This window comes from Dermacentor albipictus, chromosome 2, assembly GCF_038994185.2.
Source record: "Dermacentor albipictus isolate Rhodes 1998 colony chromosome 2, USDA_Dalb.pri_finalv2, whole genome shotgun sequence".
Lineage (NCBI taxonomy): Eukaryota > Metazoa > Arthropoda > Arachnida > Ixodida > Ixodidae > Dermacentor > Dermacentor albipictus.
Window position 1 is genome coordinate 189,344,152 of NC_091822.1, and position 25,164 is coordinate 189,369,315.

The window sequence follows — 25,164 nt, forward strand, 5'->3', positions numbered from 1 at the left end:
TAACACTAGGCAGTTAGCTGACGCTGCGCAGGCCACAGCTGGCAGGGGTCCTCTATGTCGCTTTCGACACGGCCATCGGCCCGTTCCGAGTGCTATCGCTTCCCGGCCACAATTTCGCGTCCACGCGTGCAAAAGGGCGCGAAATGTGGAATCGTGGAAGTAGGTGGCATCCGGAATTAGCGTTAGGCTAACCAGTGGCGTATTACTTCTAGTTCATCTTGCTACGCTGAAGCACGGACGTTGCCTTCGGTCCGCAGCGCGGCGCGTTGCGGCCAAAATACGTGGCCACTTTTATGCGAAGCATATTACGAGAGCTCAACCCAGCTCCTCAGGCGCGGCGGTGTCGCCTTCAATGACCTTTGACCCCATGCCATACCACGTGACACCGTGACGTCACGACAGAGGAAAAACGGGGCTTCAACTCGCGCCGTCGCTCGCAGCGTCGCTCAACTCTCGCAAGATGGGCTGGGTGGGAATCGAACCAAGGTCTCCGGAGTGTGAGACGGAGACGCTACCACTGAGCCATGAGTACGATGCTTCAAAGCGGTACAAAAGCGCCTCTAGTGAATGCGGTGTTGCCTTAGAAACTAGCTGTTTCTAAGGCTCAGGCGTGCGTCGCTTGCTCAGGCGCACATTTCGTTGCCGCGCCGAACGCTGCGTTGCTCGACGCTCACCGCGTCCAATGCGGGGCGCGTAGTCGCTGGCGAGTCGACGGGAACGCTGTCGCGTTCCACTCTTGAAGGCGAAGCAGAGTAACGCATGAGTTGTTTCTTCGTCTAGCCGAACCAAATATAGCCAAGCAACAGCGGTTCACCAGGCTAAACAGTGGTTCAACAACTAAAATAAAGGCTAGTATGCTTCGCATCCTGGGCTTAACCTTAGCTAAGCCACACCCATTTTTTTTCTTTTCCATTTCTTGTGCCACGCTGTGTTCTTGTCACTCGACACGTGGACTATGTTTGACGAGTTCATCTCCCACGGCTCGTGCGATGACACCTGTCATGGTGAGTGCCTACTTTCTGGTTATATTCTCAATTTGTAAAACATGCCCGTTCTTTAGTTTCAGGTACGCACCCTAGGCCTCCGCTTTCGGCGCACTCCAGCAACATCCCTGCACCCTGCCGTGTCCCAGACGGATGACGTTCACCGCCTGCTGTTCCCCGCGGCTGACCGTCCGTACACTTCTCCTCCAGCCACACAGCTACTGGTTTCCTGGCCAATGGAGAAACCTGCACGACTCGCCCTGCAGTACGTCGACTGCGCGTAGGTAAATCCGAGTTATTCTGGCCCGTGCTGTGGCGTTGTGCTGACGAATACTTAACATGACGCCTCCTTGTCGTTTCAGTTCCCCAGCCTTTGCCATCAGTCACGTGCGATGGATTTTCTTACGCCCTGCCGTGTCCCACACGGATGACGTTCATCGCCTGCTGTTCCCCGCGGCTGACCGTCCGTACACTTCTCCTCCAGCCACACAGCTACTGGTTTCCTGGCCAATGGAGAAACCTGCACGACTCGCCCTGCAGTACGTCGACTGCGCGTAGGTAAATCCGAGTTATTCTGGCCCGTGCTGTGGCGTTGTGCTGACGAATGCTTAACATGACGCCTCCTTGTCGTTTCAGTTCCCCAGCCTTTGCCATCAGTCACGTGCGATGGATTTTCTTACGCCCTGCCGTGTCCCACACGGATGACGTTCATCGCCTGCTGTTCCCCGCGGCTGACCGTCCGTACACTTCTCCTCCAGCCACACAGCTACTGGTTTCCTGGCCAATGGAGAAACCTGCACGACTCGCCCTGCAGTACGTCGACTGCGCGTAGGTAAATCCGAGTTATTCTGGCCCGTGCTGTGGCGTTGTGCTGACGAATGCTTAACATGACGCCTCCTTGTCGTTTCAGTTCCCCAGCCTTTGCCATCAGTCACGTGCGATGGATTTTCTTACGCCCTGCCGTGTCCCACACGGATGACGTTCATCGCCTTCTGTTCCCCGCGGCTGACCGTCCGTACACTTCTCCTCCAGCCACACAGCTACTGGTTTCCTGGCCAATGGAGAAACCTGCACGACTCGCCCTGCAGTACGTCGACTGCGCGTAGGTAAATCCGAGTTATTCTGGCCCGTGCTGTGGCGTTGTGCTGACGAATACTTAACATGACGCCTCCTTGTCGTTTCAGTTCCCCAGCCTTTGCCATCAGTCACGTGCGATGGATTTTCTTACGCCCTGCCGTGTCCCACACGGATGACGTTCATCGCCTGCTGTTCCCCGCGGCTGACCGTCCGTACACTTCTCCTCCAGCCACACAGCTACTGGTTTCCTGGCCAATGGAGAAACCTGCACGACTCGCCCTGCAGTACGTCGACTGCGCGTAGGTAAATCCGAGTTATTCTGGCCCGTGCTGTGGCGTTGTGCTGACGAATACTTAACATGACGCCTCCTTGTCGTTTCAGTTCCCCAGCCTTTGCCATCAGTCACGTGCGATGGATTTTCTTACGCCCTGCCGTGTCCCACACGGATGACTTTCATCGCCTGCTGTTCCCCGCGGATGACCGTCCGTACACTTCTCCTCCAGCCACACAGCTACTGGTTTCCTGGCCAATGGAGAAACCTGCACGACCCACCTTGCAGTACGTCGACTGCGCGTAGGTAAATCCGAGTTATTCTGGCCCGTGCTGTGGCGTTGTGCTGACGAATGCTTAACATGACGCCTCCTTGTCGTTTCAGTTCCCCAGCCTTTGCCATCAGTCACGTGCCATGGATTTTCTTACGCCCTGCCGTGTCCCACACGGATGACGTTCATCGCCTGCTGTTCCCCGCGGCTGACCGTCCGTACACTTCTCCTCCAGCCACACAGCTACTGGTTTCCTGGCCAATGGAGAAACCTGCACGACTCGCCCTGCAGTACGTCGACTGCGCGTAGGTAAATCCGAGTTATTCTGGCCCGTGCTGTGGCGTTGTGCTGACGAATACTTAACATGACGCCTCCTTGTCGTTTCAGTTCCCCAGCCTTTGCCATCAGTCACGTGCGATGGATTTTCTTACGCCCTGCCGTGTCCCACACGGATGACGTTCATCGCCTGCTGTTCCCCGCGGCTGACCGTCCGTACACTTCTCCTCCAGCCACACAGCTACTGGTTTCCTGGCCAATGGAGAAACCTGCACGACTCGCCCTGCAGTACGTCGACTGCGCGTAGGTAAATCCGAGTTATTCTGGCCCGTGCTGTGGCGTTGTGCTGACGAATGCTTAACATGACGCCTCCTTGTCGTTTCAGTTCCCCAGCCTTTGCCATCAGTCACGTGCGATGGATTTTCTTACGCCCTGCCGTGTCCCACACGGATGACGTTCATCGCCTGCTGTTCCCCGCGGCTGACCGTCCGTACACTTCTCCTCCAGCCACACAGCTACTGGTTTCCTGGCCAATGGAGAAACCTGCACGACTCGCCCTGCAGTACGTCGACTGCGCGTAGGTAAATCCGAGTTATTCTGGCCCGTGCTGTGGCGTTGTGCTGACGAATGCTTAACATGACGCCTCCTTGTCGTTTCAGTTCCCCAGCCTTTGCCATCAGTCACGTGCGATGGATTTTCTTACGCCCTGCCGTGTCCCACACGGATGACGTTCATCGCCTGCTGTTCCCCGCGGCTGACCGTCCGTACACTTCTCCTCCAGCCACACAGCTACTGGTTTCCTGGCCAATGGAGAAACCTGCACGACTCGCCCTGCAGTACGTCGACTGCGCGTAGGTAAATCCGAGTTATTCTGGCCCGTGCTGTGGCGTTGTGCTGACGAATACTTAACATGACGCCTCCTTGTCGTTTCAGTTCCCCAGCCTTTGCCATCAGTCACGTGCGATGGATTTTCTTACGCCCTGCCGTGTCCCACACGGATGACGTTCATCGCCTGCTGTTCCCCGCGGCTGACCGTCCGTACACTTCTCCTCCAGCCACACAGCTACTGGTTTCCTGGCCAATGGAGAAACCTGCACGACTCGCCCTGCAGTACGTCGACTGCGCGTAGGTAAATCCGAGTTATTCTGGCCCGTGCTGTGGCGTTGTGCTGACGAATACTTAACATGACGCCTCCTTGTCGTTTCAGTTCCCCAGCCTTTGCCATCAGTCACGTGCGATGGATTTTCTTACGCCCTGCCGTGTCCCACACGGATGACGTTCATCGCCTGCTGTTCCCCGCGGATGACCGTCCGTACACTTCTCCTCCAGCCACACAGCTACTGGTTTCCTGGCCAATGGAGAAACCTGCACGACCCACCTTGCAGTACGTCGACTGCGCGTAGGTAAATCCGAGTTATTCTGGCCCGTGCTGTGGCGTTGTGCTGACGAATGCTTAACATGACGCCTCCTTGTCGTTTCAGTTCCCCAGCCTTTGCCATCAGTCACGTGCCATGGATTTTCTTACGCCCTGCCGTGTCCCACACGGATGACGTTCATCGCCTGCTGTTCCCCGCGGCTGACCGTCTGTACACTTCTCCTCCAGCCACACAGCTACTGGTTTCCTGGCCAATGGAGAAACCTGCACGACCCACCTTGCAGTACGTCGACTGCGCGTAGGTAAATCCGAGTTATTCTGGCCCGTGCTGTGGCGTTGTGCTGACGAATGCTTAACATGACGCCTCCTTGTCGTTTCAGTTCCCCAGCCTTTGCCATCAGTCACGTGCGATGGATTTTCTTACGCCCTGCCGTGTCCCACACGGATGACGTTCATCGCCTGCTGTTCCCCGCGGCTGACCGTCCGTACACTTCTCCTCCAGCCACACAGCTACTGGTTTCCTGGCCAATGGAGAAACCTGCACGACCCGCCCTGCAGTACGTCGACTGCGCGTAGGTAAATAAAATTCTTCCGACCCGTGCTGCGATGGTGTGCTGGCGGGTAATTAACGTTTTTTTTCTTTTGTCGTTTCAGTATACAACCCTTGTTTCGACACAGTCGCCACTCAAGATTTGTTCCACCTGCGTAGTAGGCCATGACGTCCAGTGCTCAACGTAATGCGGCAAGCCTTGCTCACGAGACAGTTCGTCACATTGCTGCGCCCGCTGACGTTGAGCTGCAGGAAAAGTCCCTCGCTGCCTGCTCCGTGCTGCCTCGGTGACGCTGCACAACTACGGAGTCGGGACACTAACCCCGATCTCGACATCCCTGTGGGAGTTCTTTCCGCCTGGTAGCTGTTTCATAGCAGTTCGATATAGACTAGTATTGAGGGTACCTGACTGTTTGACGAGCGAACAAAAAAAATTCCAGGTAACAAGCTGGCTCATCTGTGGTACATTTCTCACTCAATCTGGATGTTGGTGCACGTTAATTCATACCCTATGCATTCGCAATAGTACGCTGATGCTGGTTAGCATTGTGAAGTTGCGCGCGCGTATGTGTTCGTATGAGCATGCGTGTGTGTGTTTCTGCATGTATGTTGTCTATTATGCGCCCGTGCGACTTCGATCACTTCATCTCGTTGTTGGCATATTTTTAGCTGTGTGCGTTCTCACTTCTTCCGTGGAATTCTTGGTGGCTGGCCTCGTCTAATCTGTAAATTCTTCAGAAAGCTCGTTGATTGTTCCGCAGTGATGGTCGCCAATCTTTTCTAAAATCCTTCCAGCTTTGCTCTGGGCGTTCCCCTTAATTGAAGGGCGTCCAGTGGTGTACTGGCTGTGGCCCTTGCCTCGTCGACTTTTCTAATCCAAGGGGTCTCTGTTGGTTGTTTTCTTTGTCCATATCGTCCTTGTTTATCAAGTTATTCATCATGGCTAATGCGAAGCATCAGCGTACCGTTACAAAGAGCATATGGCGTGATTAAAGGCAACTAAACATTTCCGTTAGCTTGTGAACATCATGCTTATCAGCTTGATGACTGTAGTTCTGGCGTGGCACCATGCTTAGTTTAAAAACCTGTCTAGTTATTATTCATGTTAGCGGTAAAGCTGCGTACCACTGCACAGCGAAGCAAAGCAGATCCTGAACCTCCCTTCAGCAAGATTAGACATTGATCGGATGCCACCACCGTACGTGCCTGCGATGTGACGTCTTGATCATTGTTTCATCACCGTTGCTTTTGTACTTCACTGTTCACTGCCCTGTGTAAACTTACCTGCTTGAATTCACTTGTACTTTTCTGTAACATGTACTTGCTGTACAATGTTCACTGGAACTTAATAAAATGACGAAGGTGTTCTTTTGCTTTGGGTATATTTCCCCTGTGTGGAGAACATTGTACAGTTGTAAACATTTTGACTTTTTTCGTAGTGCATATTGTCAACTCGGCGTTCACTGGCGTTATATGCGAACTGAAATAAAATTTTGGACGTAGTTCCAGAGTCGATAGTGCAGCTTCCGAAATGTCTTTAATTTGAAATTCCCCCAAGGATTTTCAGCTTACTTGCAGCATGCTGATAGCCTTCGACGCTGTGGTGTGGGACCGTATCCTATAGTCACCCACGGTCCCGTTCACCGAAGGTGAGGCCTGGTGCCGTCGACATTACGCACCCGCTACCGGCGGACCTGAACTGAAATGTAAACTGTAGTTACGTCGATGGGAAGCTGCTTTTATAGTTCCGTTCTGTCCTTAGCGATTTGAAATCAAGTCATCTTTACTTCGCACGGCGCGCACAGCAGAAGTGGCAAACCGCGAAACAGCGCTTTGCCAACATATGTACAGTCGACCAAAAAAAGCTTACGGACCACGGGGTCTCAGAAAATGCTAAATATACGAGCTGCCTTTAAAAGTAGCCAGTAAAACCGTACATCGCAATGTTGTTCGCATATACCAGTAAAGGCTGGAAATGGGAATACCAGGCTGCATTTGGAGGCTGCGGAGATATTCCGCTTTTTGTCGGGTCTTTTGGTCCGTAAACTTTTTTGGTCGACTGTACATCACCGTTCCCGAAGACTGCCAGTCGGCACGTCTTCAGTGGTCGCACTGTTCGCACAACAGCGCGCTTAAGACTTGCTCATCCAGTATTCACGGTAAGTGCGACGTGGCTTCCAGGTATGACATGCTGCCCCTAAGAAGTCATTAATAATGAATGGCAAACCACGAAATGCACCGCCGACGCAAACTCAAGATGGGCATTCGTACATAAATCAACCGGCGAAAGCCCCGGCACCCTTCCAAAACGTTTCCAACGGGGTGCGGCAGAGGGCAGCACAGGAAAAAAAGAATAAAGGCGGATTGCGAGCCCTGCAGCTCTGCTGAAGTCATTCCTAATGGGAATACTACTGGTTCAGGATAACTTGAAACATCGCATCAAATATCATCAGCCTGGTTGCGCCAACGGCAGGGCAAAGGCCTCTCCCATACTTCTCCAACTACCCCGGTAATGTGCTAATTGTGGCCATGTTGTCCCTGCAGACTTCTTAATCTCATCCGCCCACCTAACTTTCTGCCGCCCCCTGCTGCGCTTCTCTTCCCTTGGAATCCAGTCCGTAGCCCTTAGTGACCATCGGTTATCTTCCCTCCTCATTACATGTCCTGCCCATGCCCATTTCGTTTTCTTAATTTCAACTAAGGTGTCATCAACTCGCGTCTGTACCCCCGCCCAATCTGCTCTTATGAATTACCGTTACACCCATCATTCTTCTTTCCATAGCTTGTTGCGTCGTCCTCAATTGAAGTAGATCCCTTTTCGTAAGCCTCCAGGTTTCTGCCCCGTTCGTGAGTACTGGTAAGACACAGCTGTTATACACTTTTCTCTTGAGGGATAATGGCAACCTGCTGTTCATGATCTGAGAATGCCTGCCAAACGCACCCCAGTCCATTCTTATTCTTCTGATCATTTCAGTCTCATGATGCGGGTCCGCGGTCACTACCTGCCCTAAGTAGATGTATTCCCTTACCACTTCCAGTGCCTCGCTACCTATCGTAAACTGCTGTTCTCTTCCGATACTGTTAAACATTATTTTAGTTTTCTGCAGATTAATTTTTAGACCCACTCTTCTGCTTTGCCTCTCCAGGTCAGTGAGCATGCATTGCAATCGGTCTCCTGAGTGACTAAGCAAGGCAATATCATCAGCGAATCGCAGGTTACTAAGGTATTCTCCATTAACTCTTATCCCTAATTCTTCCCAATCCAGGTTTCTGAATACCTCCTGTAAACACGCTGTGAATAGCATTGGAGAGATCGTATCTCCTTGCCTGACGCCTTTCTTCATCGCAGTCATCGCAGTCGGCGTTTAAGCTGCTTAGAGTGTTTCATCGTGAAATTTTCGTGTAACGTATCTTCCGGTGTATTAGACGCGCGCGCCTCCGACCTACCGTTGACCAGTCTAAAATGGGTGCGTCTTATACAGCATTTTTTTTTTTTTTTGCGTCGAAGGCGTTATAAAAATGTGGTGCGACTTGTAGATCGGAAAGTACGCTACTTGGAAATATGACGGGACGTTCAAACCAGCTCAGTAGGCTCCGCGAAACGCGATTGCGCACGTTCATCGCGAGATGTCTTGCTCGCCCATTTCTAAGGCAGGCAATAAACTTCCAGCTCTCCTTCAAAAAAAAAAAAAAGTTACACTAACAGTCACCTATAGTACGCGTGACCTCTAATTACAAAAGCACTTATGTCAGGATGACGGCGATGCCTACGCGGCGAGCCTTCGGTTCGACAACACAGGCGCTCTTTTGCCAACCAGTTTCGGTTTCAAGGAGCTTACCAAGGGGAAGTAACTGTTCGCGTAGCTCCCACATGAAATCCGCTATTCAAAATTTAATCGTTAGGTAGGGAATGTCGAGGACGGGCCCCAAAGTACTCATGTGCTGTAGCCAACTATTGTTGATAATAAGAAAATTATTTACCGTAACCGCTAATTAGGCACGTAATTGCGGAAATTGCTCTGTATCTAGAGGCTGCTAATCTGTACACTCGAATGGTAAACGTAACGTTACCGTGGTTGATATTTTTATAATTTTAATGATTTGGTGCAGCCAGAAAAAAAGAAAAAATAATGCCCTGTATATATTGTATCTATGTAAACTGTAGAAAACTAAATTGATGTTTCAAAAATCAAAGGTCGGAATGAAGAAATATTTGTCTTAGGGTGGAAAACACAAGATTAGTTTTCCAGGGGCCCGTGCCTTCTTTTTTCTTGCGTCTTGCGCTCTAGATAGAACCGTTGCTGTTTTGCCTTTTCTGCATCCTCCTGTGTTCTGAACAACTGGTTCAAGTTGGTGCTTTGTTGAAACTGCAACTGTTCTAAATATGGTGAAAATGCTAAGTTATGCATGTTGGACGTGCGGTAGACTTTTGTAAGTGCGCTTAGAGGAAAAAAAAAACCGCTCGAAGCGAAACCCAAACTTACAGATGGACAGCTGCCGACGTTTTTTTCTATCAGCTTTCACCGCTTTCAGATAGTAAATGTGACGTAATGTCAACCTCTGGCTTACTGCTGCTGCTGTGACCACAAGATCGAATACGCCATAATCCCGAGCTGCACGCTTATTTTAATGCGAACGCATTAAATGCCCCATTACGCGAAAATCCGTCGGCATGACCGATCGATGGTAGCAAAAATTGCCGACGGCGCAAAGATTAAAATCACGTAAAAAACGCTCGCATTCACGTCAAGTTTCTCACGGAGGCTCCTATAAATAAATTAAGGGATTCGAAAGGAAAATTCGGCACATTTCGGTCTGGAGGGGAATCGAGCCCGGGCCTCCGAGGTGCAAAACGAGCACGGTTCCCCGACGCCGTCGGCCATCTTGCGGCGTCGGCCATTTTTGGTACTGCCTTTCGGTCACGCCGATTACGCCGACGGATTTTCCGCGGACGTGTACACGGCCGCGGTATATGTACACTTACCGGTACCATGTGCGCGCTGGCTCGGTATGTCGAGGCAACGCAATACGTCGTCGCCGCATTGCAACACGGACTTATCATGGAAAGCACATTTTGTACATTTATGTGTGTACACCAGAAGCGTAAACGAGGTAAACATCTCTTCGTATCGCTTTTGTCCCACGTAAGCGCGATGGAGGTTCCTAATGCGCCGGACGGCGGGTCAGAAAATAAAAGCACATTTTGACGACGTCCCCGCGTGCGACACATTCTCTTCGACGTGGGTGGGTACACGAACACGAACACACTTCCGCGCACAAGATGGTGTCCGTCTCTGTGGCACCGTTCAGAAGCGCCATTAAATCACGGAACAGAACGAGGAATGACGTTAGAACGCGTGGTGTGTCGATGCTGGTAGTAAAAGTTCATTCTGACGAAGCTGAGTTATGCGAGGAGACAGTACATCACGCAGCTTCATTGTGACGCGCTCGAGCACACGCAAACAAAGGGTCACAAGTGAAGCACTGTCGCGCACACGGCCTCGGCAGGCTTGATGCGGGCTCCGTATGCTTTCGATGACTTGCTACAAATCGATGACGGCTTCCGGCGCGCTCGATGGCACACACTGTGCGACGATGCTGTAGTAATGCATGCAATATTCTGAACTGCGCTTGCAATGCTTTGCGGTGGATTCTGTGAGCTTCTGCGCACGTTTCCGCGTTTTCGGATGCTTTGTAAAAACTACCGGGACTTTGACGTTGGGAATTTGGTTTTGTAGTCGTCCAGAAAGGCGCTTTTCTAGGAGGCGAGTTCGCTCATTTGTTAATTTTTGGTGTCGCCGAGTCCCCAATCGTCCATCTGTAAGTGCTCTAACAGAAAAGACGGAAAAGCATTCTTGCTTTTCTTTAATTTTTCGCCTCCGCAGTCCTTGCTAGTGTTGGCATTTAATCTGCCAGCGTGACCGCAAAGTGGGCCTCGCTGCCACTCCTTTAAAGCAACGTTATAACGACAAAACATCTCTTTCTGGTGACCCTGACTAGGTCCCGTTACCTTCGATTGGTGGCAGCGGAGTTTCCGGAACGACAACAGGTCGACCTGCGAAATGTGCTTTTCGCTTTACTTCGTTCCTTGACTTGTGCCCTCAGCCGGCCGAGCGAACCTTAATTAATCAAGCTCTACCCCAGTCTTTGGTTGCTATGCTGATTCCTCGTTGATTTCATTAAAGCGTGAACCGAAACAGACGACACCACGCATACCAGGCCTCCGTTTAGAGTTGTAGGTGCCTCCCTGCAGAAGCTACCAAGCCTAGGTGCCTCGGGATGCCTCGTATGATGCGCGAAATAGTTGAGCCTGTATTGTTTAGCAATAATTATAAACTAATGCCAGGCTTATGGCTTTAGCGAAATATCTGAGCTACATTGATGTTCTACATCGCCTGTTGACCATGGTAGCAGGCACAGAGGTCAAGCACCTGCTTAGCGCTGATGGTCGTGCATTAACCTGCCCTGCCGCGAATTAGTTGGCACTGATAACAGAATCCTCACGCTTACTGTAGGGTTTTCTGCGCTCCAAAATGACTGTGACACGTTCTGTTACAGCTATACTATGACGACAAACGTACGTACTGAAATCGCAATGCACAAAAATAGAAGCATCGAGCCAGTTGGTCCGTGATTTTTGTGACACCACGGGCAAGGTAGCGAAGCAGAGAAACGGGTGCCTTCCGTGTTTCAGCGCCGAATCCACATGACCGCTCTTGACAGAAGGCACTTCGCAACATGCAGTGCCTTGCTTGTTAGGGAAGGTCGTTCGCTAGATGCATTTCCTCCCACTGCTTGGCGGTGTCTTCATCGCAGCTTTTGCCATAAAGAGTTCGGTCTTCAAGAACGATCCTTAGAAGTTTGTGTACCCCTTCGCTGATCTTGGAGGCTCTGTTGTGTATAGGGCGTTTTTGCCGTTGGATGTCGCCCGCACTCCGAATAATATCTGTCACAGTGTAAGCCGATTGATATTGGCGGATGACTTTCATCGAGAGACGATACTGGCCGTTTCTGAAATTAGGGCAGCTAACGGAGCGTCCAGTTGCGCAGACCTACATCATCGTTTTTTTTATGCAACGGCTGACGAACTTGACGAAGCTCTAGTGCGAGATATTGAGTAAAATTTTTATTCGCGCGTGTGTGTCATCGAGTGTTTGAGCCTGATTTCACTGTGATGCTCACTTTCTGTCGTCGTGGCCAATTTCTGCTCTATGAAACGAAAGCTCGAAGCTCCCTACACGTGGAAGGCAGAAGAGGCTGCACGGGCTGCTGCTCAACGGATAGTGTTATCTGTTCAGCTATTTGCTCGTTGCAGAGAGCGCGCAGGTTAGGACTGCCATCTTGTGCGTCCCGAGCATGGTTGAGGGCACACAAGGCGTGGTGTAGCCCTGTCGTCACAACAGCACCGGTGCGATGATCACTCAATGACGGGCATGTACTCCGACTCGGCCTTGCAGAAGTGCTCCAGCTGTGAGTGGAGCTCCTTGATAGGGCACCTGTCCTGCGGCTGCGTCTTCCAGCAGGTCAGCATCATCTGATAGATCTCCTCGGGGCAGCCGTCGGGTTTGGTCAGGAGTTTACCGCTTGTCACCTGCTGGATCACCTGCGCGCAGATTTGCGAAGTTATTTAAGCTTGCCGTTACGCAACGCCGTGGACAATGCACTGCAGAACTTGAGATTACAAAAACACAGCGGCGCTGTCGTTAATTTCGGTGCAAGCAAGAAATCGTAATTCAGTGTGGGCAAGAGAGGTAGTCATTCCCATAGCACGAATTCCAAGAATATGCTTGCGGGTTTGTACATCTAGCGCGACACAAGATGAGGCCTACAGGTACGACTGTTGCGGAAAGCCAAGTTGAATATACAGGTCAATTTGTCAAGCGTTCTGCCCACAATATCGTACAAAGCAGAATAGAGAGAATGTGAAGCGGGCAGTCAGTGTAGTCATTCGCTGCTTTTGCCTACACAACTGATTCACTTTATCAGGCTCTCTCAGACATCCTGCATTGGTGTGCATATATTTTTGCCTACAGACGCGCCCCTTGCTCAAGATCACGTGTGATATGAAGGTGAGGAGATAAACGATCATTCCATAGCGTACGTAGCCCGAATCACCTATAGTTCTTGTCGTAAGCGCTGGATCAACGTATGTGGATGTTAATTTGAACTCCTTTGAGAAGGTCTGGTAACTGCAAGTCCATCAGACTTGAAACTGCTGCTGCATGAATATTAGGAAGGGCTACAGTGTAGTGATGTGGCTAGGTATGTGTGGTGATGTGTCTTAAGGTGCCGAGTAACTATCGTTTTCGGGTCTTCATGGCGCATTACTCTTGCAAAGCGTGGTTTACCTAACAGATATTGAAATATATGCAAGCTGGATAACAGAATCTTACCTCGTGGTTTGACAGCTCGTACCAGGGTTGCTTGCCGAACGCGAATATTTCCCAGAGCACGACGCCGAAGCTCCAGACGTCCGACTCGACAGTGAACTTGCGGTATAGGATGCTCTCCGGAGGCATCCACCGGATGGGCAACATGGTGTGTCTTCCCACCTGCGTACATTGAGGGGGTCTTAGCATATCGTAAGATTTGACAGGTAGGGTAGAAAAAGAGCGCAGCCGGGGACCATATTACGTGACAAAGCCCTTAACGTTGCTGTGGGAACGAAATTTAGAAAGCGTTAAAACTGATTCGCGGTTTAGTGCTGCCGGGCTGGCGAAGATGTATCGGCAGAGTCCAGACTCAGCAACTAAGATACGTATCCGCAAATCAGTAACGATTGTCGGCTGCGTGTTCCGAAGAAGTGATGAGGGCTCGCCCAGCGTTCGCTGCTTATCCTTCCGTGAAGGTAACGTTCAGTGGGCGTCGCGCGATCGAGGTGGACAGTGGAGGAGCCTTTCACCTGGTTCTCGGTTGTGGTCGGTCGACGCGACCCGTAGCCTTCGCTACAGTGCACGGAATTGGTGAAATGGTGTGTAGCTGGCTAGAACGTTTGCACACTGTTACGTACCAGGTCGTGATGCGCGCTTGCGGTGCGCGCATATGTTCGTATTAAGCTCACCCTGTAGTAGTCGGTGCTGTAGACGTCCCGAGACATTCCGAAGTCGCCTATTTTGATGACCAACATGTCGCCGACGAGACAGTTGCGTGTCGCGAGATCTCTGTGCACGAAGTGCTGCGACGCCAGGTACTCCATGCCGGCTGCCACCTGGACCAAGAGGCGGTGACGTCAGTAAAAGAAGCGTTCCACGATGCTCGTCACCAAGAGCGTTGTCGAAAGTGTCGATATATAAAGAAGATATAAATGGTCAAAAAATGGTGCCGATTAAATAAATTATTTATCTTAGCCCGTGTGTGACACGTATTTACAACTTTTCCTTAAAAACTGGCATTTTGCCACAATATATGAAGAGTGCTAAGGTGACGGTAATATACAAAAGTGGTGATAAAAATATTCTCGTAATTATAGGCCCATCTCAAACTTTCACCTATTCTCCAAAGCACTCGAAAAAGTTATTCATCTTAGACTGTCAAAATTTATTGACAAACATCCCGTCATAACAAAACCGCAATATGGATTTAGATCAGGTTTTTCAACAGAAAGTGCTCTACTGTTTAAAAAAGAATCGATCCTAAAAAAAATATTGAAGCAGAAAGATTCACACTCGGCCTATTTTTGGATATGTCCAAGGGCTCTGCCAAAATTATTCATGCAACATTAATAGGAAAGCTGCAGTGTTCGTGGTGTTGCCTTCTATCTAATTCAAAACTACGTAGAAAACAGACATTAAAGTGTATCGATAAGCAGAACTCTGTCTCCCATGAGACTTGTTAAATACGGAGTTCCCCAAGGCAGCATATTGGGACTGCTTTTGTTTATTATATTTATTAATAATATTGTAAGTGTTGACCCTTCAGCCCAATACATAATCTATGCTGATGATACATGCAAGTCTTTTCTTTTCTGGGACAAATATGCATCATCTCGTGAATCTAGCTGACATAACATTATAAAAAGTAGACACCTGGACACCTGGACACTTGTACGTTCTTTACAAATTGACTGTTCCAAAACTAAAGCTGTTCTTTTTCGCTCTCAATCCCCGCTTTACGAGCCCACTCATTCTTATAATCTCATGTTAAACAATGATAAAATTGAATTTTCTTCTACGGCAAAATCTTTAGGTGTTATTTTTCATGAATATATGAAATGGGACCATCATACGGAATTTTTGCAAAACAAACTTTGCAAGCTCTTGGGCGTACAGAGAAAATGTCAGTGTGTATTGCCAGTTCCTCGAAAACTTTCATTTAAGGCACTTTTCTAATCTCATCTGCGCTCTTGTAACTTAATTTGGCGTAACGGAACAAAGCAATCCACAAATAACCTTATCCTACAAAAAAATGACCCTAGGTTCTGTTGCAAACCCTACGATTTAATGTATACACTTCGGAACTATTCATTAAATATAATGTAATTAAATTAAACGTGCCATAAGAATACAATTTATTACTTTCCTTTAGAACAGGCACTGTAAAGAATCGCGGTTACATACACAGTGTAGCTGACTTGCAACTAAATCCTTCTTCACGCTTAAACCGACACTAGGAACAATGGCATGTGCCACGGCCGTGCACGAACTATGGCTTTCAAACTTTAAGTTACTGTTGGCCAAAGACAGTAAATAATTTCAAACTTCCTTAAGAAAATGTTCGCACACTCTCTAGCACTTCTGTTTTAAGCATGCTGTTGCTAAATAAGTTCTGTTGCTAAATAAGCATGTTGCTAAATAAGTTCTCTTTTTGTAAAATAATTTTCTGTGTTTATCATGTATATTCGCATTTGACACTGACGTTGAAATGTATTCTTTTACTGCCATGCTGCCATAGCGAACCGGGAGCGTAGGGCTAGTCAAGCTGTTTCTAATGCAGCTTTTTTTCTTCGTCCCAACCACTTATGTGAAACTCCGTGTATGTGGTAGAATAAATCAACTCAAACTAAAGAAAGAACGTACTTGGACCGATATCTTCAGCAGGTCAGCCCTTGTCAGAGGTGCAACAGCTTTGGCGCCAGGATCCAGCACCGACCGATCCGGGCCACGATCCCTAAGAAAATAACACTGCGCTTGACTGCGATTGTTTAGGAAGCATTGCGGGATCACTCTAAGCGCAACATGATGTCACTTGCCTAAAGAGTGGCATTTGTTTTCATCGACCTTTAGTCAGGTCAGACAGTCGGTAGACTTTAAGAAAGAAAAACGAAATATTGGTCACAAACTGGTCGAAGTGAGAAACGGTACCGCAACAGGTTATGCCTCAGCTGCCACTACAATGTTTAGAAGCCTTAGTGCACGTGACCGAGGCTGTCGCTTAGCAGGCGACATAGGCCTGCGGCACTTTCAGTACTTCGAAGTTCAGCTGATTGTTTTCACTATCACTGTGCTCCGAAGCTCTACATGACACAAGGCACGGCAGCATACTTTAAAACTCGGGCGTTGCCTTGGAATTTCTGAACAAAGGCTTCAGGTCGCCAGGAAACGTTGCGAAGCTCGCGTGCCTCGAAGACAAACAGGTGGCTTTAACAATAAGCGCGCCGTTTAAGACTACGAACAAGTGAAGTAAGAAGTGACACGTCCGCTATGCCTGCGCGTATCTCCAATAGGTCAGGTATAGTCACTATTCAGGCCGCGCAAATCTAGCAGGACAAATTGAGGCAGTTGCGTCTCAGCATCGTTTGCAGGGGAGGGAGAGAGAAAGATAGACATAAAGGTTCTGTGGACAGGAAAGCGTTTATAAGTACGAGTGACTGTGCAACAAGATACATACGGACAAAGCCGAAAACGCAACGAGAGGGGCAGACAGGGGAGCGCTGAACTTCTCAGGCAGTCGGGATGGCTCTCACTCCCTAATAGGGATCACTCACCTGAGAAAATTGTTGAGATCCCCGTACTCCATGTACTCGAAGAGGATCATGAGCGGGTCCCCGTCGGTGGAGACGCCGTAGAAGCGCACAATGTTTGCGTGGTGCAGGTTGGTGAGCAGTTCGGCCTCGCGCTCGAAGTCCACGCGTGCCTCGTCGCCCGCCGCGTCCTTGAGCGTCTTCACGGCGACCAGCGTCGTCGGCTCGTCGGGGGTCAGGTAGTCCACGGTGCCCAGGAACACGCGCCCGAACGCACCTTCGCCCAGCGACTGGATGAAGCTGATCTTCTCGCGCGCGATATGTCGCACTGCTGCACAGGGACGTGAACGATCATTAGGGAGCGTAGGGACCCACCGGCCCAAGACCTAGAAATTCGGTACAAGCTTTTCTCACAAAACATCACTGCGCCTGCCCTGCGAGCTCAAAAAAAAAAAAATTGCAGGGTCTCTTAAGATCTCTCGTAAGAGGTGAACGGCGAAAACCTACTCTTCCTCCTCTTATCATTCGCCTCATGCGCCTCTATCATTCGGCTCTTTGCCTCTTGTGTTTTTCTTCTTTCCTTTAGTCATTACTGCTCACTACTCAGCATTTTTAGTCATTTGTGATCAATTGTGGTCATTAGAAGCCGTCGTTAGACATGTTGGTCATATCATAGTCTTTAATGGTCACTACAAGTCATTTCAGTCATTATTAGTCATTACTGGTCATGACTAAGCATTTTAGTCATTTGTAATGAATCATAGCCGTTACAAGTTGTCGTTAGACATATTGGTCATTCATAGTCATTAGTAGTCATTACAAGTCATTTAAGTCATTACTGGTCATTACTAAGCATTTTGGTCATAGCTAATCAATTTTAGTTACAATTCCTCGTTAGACATAATGGTCAGTTCGTAGTCATTAGTAGTAATTAGTAGTAATTACTGGTCATTACTAAGCATTTTGGTCATTTCTAATCAATTGTAGTCGTCACGAGTTGTCGTTAGACATATTGGTCATTTCATAGTCAGTACTAGTCATTACGAGTCATTTCAGTCATTATTAGTCATTACTGTTCACTAGTAAGTATTTTGGTCATTTGTAATCAATTGTGGTCATTACAAGCCGTCGTTAGACATACTGGTCATTTCGTAGTCATTAGTAGTTATTACAAGTAATTAGTAGTCATTTTAGTTATTACTACTCATTACTAGACATTTATAGCCATTTCTTTTCAATTGTGGTGATTACAAGCCGTCGTTGGACATATTGGTCATATCGGAGTTATTAGTAGCCATAATTAGTCATTGCAAGTCATTATTAACTTCTACCAATCTCTATTATAACGTTATCATTCACTAACTGTCACTATCAGTCATTTTTCATTCTTTAATCTGTCTTCATATGGCGTGATGACGCTTTGGCGGACACTCTGGCGGTCAGGTCTGCTGACGAAAACTTCACCATGAGCCTAGAAAGGCTCTTAAAAATTGCTCCACCTTGACGTCAACTGCCCCGAGAAATGCCGGTACCTCTTCTGCGCTGCCGTAGTTGAGCGTGCAACGAGCTCGCGTCTCCCATCATTCGGTATTTGCTTTGGTGAGGCTTGCCGGTATTCTTTTTTTTTCTAGGGTTTAGATGGAAAACCTTCATACAACAACAACAACAACAACAAAAAAGAAATGAAAAGATGGAAATGTCACGCAAGCACTCCTTTAAATCCAGCAATTGACGGACTTCTTCCGTCAGATACGTACAATGGTTGCGTAACCGAGTTTTTTCCACTTAGCGCTTCACAGACTTGTACAAGATGCAAAAAAAAAGAAATAAGGAGGTAACCGATTACAATAACTTCAATCAAAAATGTAATTAAGTAGAGCTAGCCCTCACTGCTCCAGGTAAGCAAGTGAGCAATTACTAAAATGTAATCGGTTACTTTTACGTTACTTTCCTCACAACTTTTAATATCATTGCACATATACAGTAAATAGAATGAACTGGCCTTGCTGTGCATCCATTGCGGCCAATCAAACACCTTGCGCACAAGGTTGTCGTTACCAAATGCCGTGATGCTCGCGTCTGGGCTAGGGCAAAGCGCTCCCGGTAGGGCAAGTGTAAAAAAAACACGAAAATTGTCCATAGCTGAATTCCTAGCATTAACGTCGGAATCGCTATCGAGCTATAAGAGCGCCGCTTCATGTCGTCGTAGCCTGGTAGAACTCTCATTGGCCATTTTGACCCAAAGAAGGAATTATAACAGACGCCAGCATATGTTCACTTTTCTGGAAAAGATAGCCAAATTGTGCACGTCCAACCCACACGTCGAAATCTGAAGAGAGAAGCTTGCGTGAAGCGGTTAAAGAAATGTCATGCAACTGAATGTATGTTGCACAGCGTTTTGCACCATCTGCCTGACAGTGAAGACGGAAAAAATACGGACACATCATCAAGAGATCGTCAGCACCCAGCAGCCATGGCCGGGAAGGACTGCTTCGCTTTCAAATACTGCATCTCATTCGGCTCCAAGAGAATGCCCGTGTGTTACAACCTTAAAATTACGTCTATGTGAGCCACGTGTGAGACAGATAGGAACATGTACGTATAACAGCAAGAACTTCTGTCTGCATCGGAGGGGTCATAGACTGGACGAAGCAAAGTAGAAACGAGCAGCAGGTTTTACGGCCTCCGAAGGCCGCTAAAAGCGCTTCCAAGATACGTGTGTGAAGAACCTGCAAGCCTGCCATGTTCAGGTGGTGATCGAGGCGTGGCTGAAGGACGCTAATGGACCTTTTCAGAAACGCGCGCATATCTCTGGAAGGTTCTATTGTGGTAAAGAGGTGTCCCGTGTACGTACAAGTTTTCATTCCTTTGGACGATGCAACTTGCACACCACGGACCACTCTACTGTATAGTTCCCGCCAAATTCAACTGTTCAAATCTTGTTTCGCCAGAAAGGAACTGCTTACATGTAATTGATCATTGAAAAAGTATCTAAATTACAGTGAGCGTTACCGAGCAAAAAGTAATGTTTAAACTACAAAACTACCAAAACTTTAACCGGTTACAAGTAATTAACCACATAGCACTCGTTGCGCACAAGTCCGGCCCGCCCTCCTCGAGTCGCGTTGCCCACGCTACGACGAAAGCATCGCTCGCAAACAAAAGCGGCGCACCATTTTTGCCGCCCTTGAGCGAGTCCTGGTGGTAGACGGGGTAGTTTGGGTTCTCCACCATGCGCGCCATGTTGAGCGGGATGCGCTCGCGGCCCACGACCCTCTTGCGGTCGAAGCAGCGCCGGCCGCCCGGTCGCAGCGAGTCCCAGAGCCAGGCCGAGAAGCGGGTGCCGTCGGCCGCGTAGTCCTGCCGGAACTGGCACCAGCGCAGCATCACGAGCGCGCCGCCCACCGCCACCAGCACCAGCAGCACGCTCAGCGCCACTATCATGGGAAGCTGGTGCTGCTCGCGCGGCGGAGAAGGGTTGCTTGGGTGAACGACACTGTTGTGCGCGTAACACACACACACACACACACACACACACACACACACACACACACACACACACACACACACACACACACACACACACACACACACACACACACACACATATATATATATATATATATATATATATATATGTATGTATGTATGTATGTATGTATGTATGTATGTATGTATGTATGTATGTATGTATGTATGTATGTATGTATGTATGTAAACATATATCACAAATATATATGTGACTGTAAAGTTTCTTCCTTCCTTTACGGGTGGCAGAGATTTAACAAAAACCCGCCGTGGTTGCTCAGTGGCTATGGTGTTAGGCTGCTGAGCACGAGGTCGCGGGATCGAATCCCGGCCACATTTCGATGGGGGCGAAATGCGAAAACACCCGTGTACTTCGAGTTCGGTGCACGTTAAAGAACCCCAGGTGGTCGAAATTTCCGGAGTCCCCCACTACGGCGTGCCTCATAATCAGAAAGTGGTTTCGGCACGTAAAACCCCATGATTTAAATTTAGAGATTTAACAAAGGCGCGGGAAAGCAACAGCTGATCTCTAGAGCGATACAATTCAGGTTTCCTGCAGCGCTTCTATTCGCGTTCTACGCCTTCCCGTGCGCTTATCGCCCGCGACGTCACGGACTGCCGTGTTTTCGGTAAACCACTTATAGCCTCCTCGGTGCTGCAGGAGAGAGGCAAAAAAAAAAGAAAAGAAAGCAAATCAGATGAGCAGCCATTCACCGTGCAAGTGGAGTGTAAGTACGGCGCCCGTAGTGACGTCGTGGCATACAATCTATGCGTCTGATCGACTACACGTCTCCACAGTGCCAAAGCTCTCTTAATCGCGATGGCGCACGCATACTGACCTGCTCGGCGTCTGTCATTTCTCGCTCCTGGACCCGGGGCTTTCCGGAAGGCACCGGCATTCTCGGGAGTTTGTGTCCGTTCTGGGGAACTGCGAACAAGTATTTCGATTAGCGACGCACAGCAGCCGTTGCCAGCGTGACGCCACTATCAGCAGCGCATAGGCTTGCATCTGCCATGATTCCTTTGCGCGATTTTGATGTTTTCTTTTATTTACCAAGTACGTATTAAAAGGAAATGCTGCTACGGGCTGTTTCTGCGAAAACTTATAGCAATTCTTAAAAATCACATGTGACAGACAGCACAGTGGTTCCCTAGATTTAGATTGATAAATAAGACGGACATTATTTGCACGATAAGTCGAAATGCACAATTGACTAATTTATGAAATTAACTAATTATATTTTTTAACTGTTACCGCACGACACGCATTGCAATTTACTAATCGTAACCGGTGTGACTGCAACGTATATCGAATTGAAAAAAAATTCTATGGATGCTTTTTTGCAAAGAAAGAAGAAATGGAATCATTGGCAAAATCGGTTCAGTGGATACTGCTTACAACCAGGGTGTCGGAACGAAATGTTTTTTCGTTATGGTTTTAATTTCTTTCTAGTGATGAAAAGTTCCCTTTCGGTTCTGCTCCGGAAAGAGAAGGTAATGATCCGTAGCGGCTCATAACGTTTTTGTTCACGTGCAAAAAATTTTGGAAGCAATGTAACGATAACAACATTGTATTTATTTTTCTCAATAAATGAACTATTAATTCTGAGATCATGCTCAGTGCCTTGAGTGAAGGCACTGAGCATGATCTCAGAAGCAGGACGTCATCGAGTATACTCGCCGAAATGCGAGACCGCTGTTTCTATAAAACGAACATAAACGAACGATAAAACTTCAGTAACAAAACGTTTTACGCGTACAAAAACGAAACGAGAAGTGTTTTAGAGAGCAAGCCCTGAGTTTTGCTACGATGCAGATCTGCTAGGGCACGGAGCGGCAGGCTTAGACTAGTGGAATGCTCGATCGGCTATCGTTCGTGCTATAGTTGCCTGAGATACGCGCTAATTCTGACGTTGCCTGACGTCAGTTGTTTCGGATTGCTGACTTTCCCTTTGAACCGAAAACCGATCAAAACTACTTAGGCTTCACTCCGAAACAAAATAATAAATAACATGTCGGTTACGTTTTCGTGCCGGTGCAAAAAAATATTGTTTCGTTTCCTTTTTCGTTTTTCTTTTCTTTCCGTTCCGACACACTGCTTACAACAACGGCTCCATTGCCAGGCATTTAAACAAACAGCTCCGGGGTCATGCATTCATATTAAGAACATGAGGAGCGCCTTTCGCTGGACGGACTCACATGGCGTGAAGGACACCTCGACGCTTTTGTTGGCGACGCCGTACTCGTTCTCGATGACCAGAGTGTAGATGCCCTCGTTGGAAGGAAGGTCTGTCTGGAACTCCAGGTAACCTGTGTTCCCCCGTAGCGCCACTTTATTCGACACTTTATTCGCGAATAGCTTGTATAATATACAATAGCTACCACGAAATAATGCACACATAGAACAGTTTGACACAGACACATGCCCATTGCCATTCGTGTAACATCGTACCATTCATTCTAGTTTCAGACTGCTATTCATTTTTGTATAATTGACCTTCGTTGCCGTAAATTTACTAAAGGTTCGCTTTGTTCACTGCAGTTCAACAGTACTGGCTTTCCTCAAACTTCTATTTTCTATTCTTCATTGTAATTGCAAAAATTATTGAAGGGTGACAGCTACTGCTTCCAAAGGCTTTTAAATATAGGGCAGCTCACACGGGAGTCAGTACGAAAATTCTGTTGTTCCGAATGACTTTATTGCCTTCAATAAACTGCCTCTTGAGATACAGCAGAAGATCATGCTTATTTTTTTGCAAGAGAGGTAGAGTTGGCTTATTTCACGGCATTTATTTACACTCGCAGAGAATAGCGCAAAGTAAAAAAGCTATATCACGAAATACCGACTGCTATAGTGTGGTGGAGTTAACACACAGAGTGCGCTGCCCATTACCACCACGCTTAGTTGCGTTTCTCTTGGTTGACTCCTTCGAGGTTCCAATGCGTACCTCTGTAGATGGCAGCGTCGGTCTTGACGTTGACGGCGCTGTACTTGTTCTTCTCGTTCTTATCGTTTTTGTCGTCCAAGATCAGTGGCTGGTTGTTGAAGTACCAGGTGTAATTGTACGCCGGATAACCCACCGCTTCGTATTTGATGTGTTGGTAGTAGCCCTTGCTCAAGCTCATGGACAAGAAGCGGGGCGGTGCTGGAAAATAAATGAATAAGTAAATAAGTAAATAAATAAATAAATAAATAAATAAATAAATAAATAAATCACTCAATTTTTGGATACTAAAATAGTTACAGTGATCGTCGATCTAAACATCAACTCTAGAAAAGATCCGAGTCATTTGGTGGTTAAACTGTGCAAACACGGTCAACCAATGAAGCAGCGCTAAACAGTCTGTACAAAAAGATATATGCATGTTACCCATAGCTTGTCTCCCGCGCTTCTTCCGTCGTCCTGTCTTTATTTAGCGCTGGCCAGTGTCCCAGTCCAACATGAGGTGCTAGTACGAAGGGTGCTAGCTGCTTGGTGCAACTCCTTCTGATTTACCCATTCACCTACGTACAAATTGCATTTAAAGCGATGCGCTTACTGGATCGGCAGCAAGCACCAGCCTCGAATATCGTCTGGGCGGTAGTAGCCGGGCGATTATATTACGGCACCTGCCAATCGAGCGATCAGCGACAAAGGGTGACGGAAGAAGTCATGCGGCCACTCACTGAATATGGTGAGGCTGACTTCTGCCTTGGAGCGGCCTACGACGTTGTCCGCGTAGCATCGCAGCATGCCGCTGGCTGTGCCGTCCACGCTGTGCAGGATCAGTTCGGCCGTCTTAACCTGGATGAGGCGACCGTCGGGGCCGACCTGCTCGGAGACCGTGTTGGCGACGTCGAAGGGCGCCGCCTCGACCCTCGTCGTGTTCCAGTGCACTTTGGGCGGCGGCTGGCCCCAGCCGCGGCACGTCAGGGTCACACGATCGCGCTCGTTCACCACGGCACTCGAGTTCACCACCTCCACCTCGGGCACGTCTGCGCAGACGCGAAATCGCGCTATTCCTCCCGTCTCATGATTTTGTCCATTATGTTTAGTACACCGCAGGGCACCCGCAGCGCGTGCGCTGTCGCGATTAACTCAATAACGACGATATCTTATTGACTTTTAGCCACTCGCAGGTGGCCCTCTCAAAGTTTCCCTGTCGATAATACCTTGCCGCCTTCATCACACGCACATCAACCTGCACGTCCACTCCCTGTCCTGCTCTCTCTCTCTGTTTCTATCTGTCTGTATTGATATTCCGTTCTGAAGCACGCAATGTGTTCTCACGAACCAACAAGAACGCCCTTCTTCATTTCATGGGGTCAACAACATCGACGGACAAAGAATGAAGGTCCTTATGATTCAGAAGCTCAAACGCAACCATACAAGTATGGTGCACTGGATTCGGCTTGATGTCGGGGCCGCTTCACAAGTAGCAGAGACACTGGATCAAATTGTGAACGCTGTCAGCTGCCATAAACAAGTGCACACATAATGAGTTGCGTACGCGTGAGAATGGCATATACTGGTTTATCGCACGCGTCAGTAGCAGACAGGACTCTGATTAGTTTGCTTTGGGTCTTTGACCTGACGTAAAAAAAGCAGCCGTGATTATAAGGGCAACGATGGCCTTTTTTACGAGCCACTGGACTACAGACATCGGAACAACGTCTTGTTGGCCTAGTCGGTACTTGCTCTGGAGCATAATTGCTGTTGATAGGATGCACACAAACCGCACACACGAAAGAAAACAGCTTTGGCGACACGGGCGGCGCTTTCAGCGCACTTGGCTCGGGTACAAACCCAGGAATAAATATGCGCATGGTCGCCCATGCGCAAAAGGCATCAATTTACCCTGATGGGACAAACGCTCAAAGAATCTAATCTCAGCTGTATTGAAGTGTCACTGAGTGATGCGCTGTCTAAGTCTTTTTATGTAATCGGCCTCCA

General features: G+C 48.4%; 2 protein-coding genes across 3 annotated transcripts in view; one reads left to right on the forward strand and one right to left on the reverse strand.

Moving 5' to 3' along the window:
* The first annotated feature begins 718 nt into the window (after positions 1–718).
* LOC135919148 (uncharacterized) lies at positions 719–4,759 on the forward strand. The gene is made up of 15 exons (XM_070533376.1): positions 719–1,004; positions 1,061–1,263; positions 1,346–1,537; positions 1,620–1,811; positions 1,894–2,085; positions 2,168–2,359; positions 2,442–2,637; positions 2,716–2,907; positions 2,990–3,181; positions 3,264–3,455; positions 3,538–3,729; positions 3,812–4,003; positions 4,086–4,277; positions 4,360–4,555; positions 4,634–4,759. Exons 2-14 carry the CDS (start codon positions 1,137–1,139, stop codon positions 4,553–4,555), a joined length of 2,439 nt encoding a protein of 812 aa, XP_070389477.1. The 5' UTR covers positions 719–1,004; positions 1,061–1,136; the 3' UTR covers positions 4,634–4,759.
* Positions 4,760–9,866: 5,107 nt separating this feature from the next.
* LOC135919618 (high affinity nerve growth factor receptor-like) overlaps positions 9,867–25,164 on the reverse strand; it is a 173,600-nt gene continuing 158,302 nt past the window's right edge. The window contains exons 6-15 of one of the 2 annotated variants that reach the window (XM_065453519.2): positions 23,898–24,206; positions 23,179–23,376; positions 22,430–22,540; positions 21,070–21,158; positions 19,876–20,158; positions 16,727–17,030; positions 15,819–15,909; positions 13,865–14,011; positions 13,197–13,355; positions 9,867–12,406 (exon numbers count right to left, since the gene is read on the reverse strand). In XM_065453519.2, coding sequence (XP_065309591.1) covers positions 12,221–12,406; positions 13,197–13,355; positions 13,865–14,011; positions 15,819–15,909; positions 16,727–17,030; positions 19,876–20,158; positions 21,070–21,158; positions 22,430–22,540; positions 23,179–23,376; positions 23,898–24,206 — 1,877 coding nt within the window. In that variant the 3' untranslated portion in view covers positions 9,867–12,220. Of the gene's footprint in view, positions 12,407–13,196; positions 13,356–13,864; positions 14,012–15,818; positions 15,910–16,726; positions 17,034–19,875; positions 20,159–21,069; positions 21,159–22,429; positions 22,541–23,178; positions 23,377–23,897; positions 24,207–25,164 lie in introns of both variants that reach the window. The other variant, XM_065453518.2, reaches the window with a different exon arrangement.

Coding starts and splice junctions, on each gene's coding strand:
- LOC135919148 (XM_070533376.1), top strand. CDS start 1,137: ATGACGTTCACCGCCTGCTGTTCCCCGCGGCTGACCGTCCGTACACTT. Junction 2,638..2,715: donor AGTACGTCGACTGCGCGTAG/GTAAATCCGAGT, acceptor TTGTCGTTTCAG/TTCCCCAGCCTTTGCCATCA. Junction 3,182..3,263: donor CTGCAGTACGTCGACTGCGC/GTAGGTAAATCC, acceptor TTGTCGTTTCAG/TTCCCCAGCCTTTGCCATCA.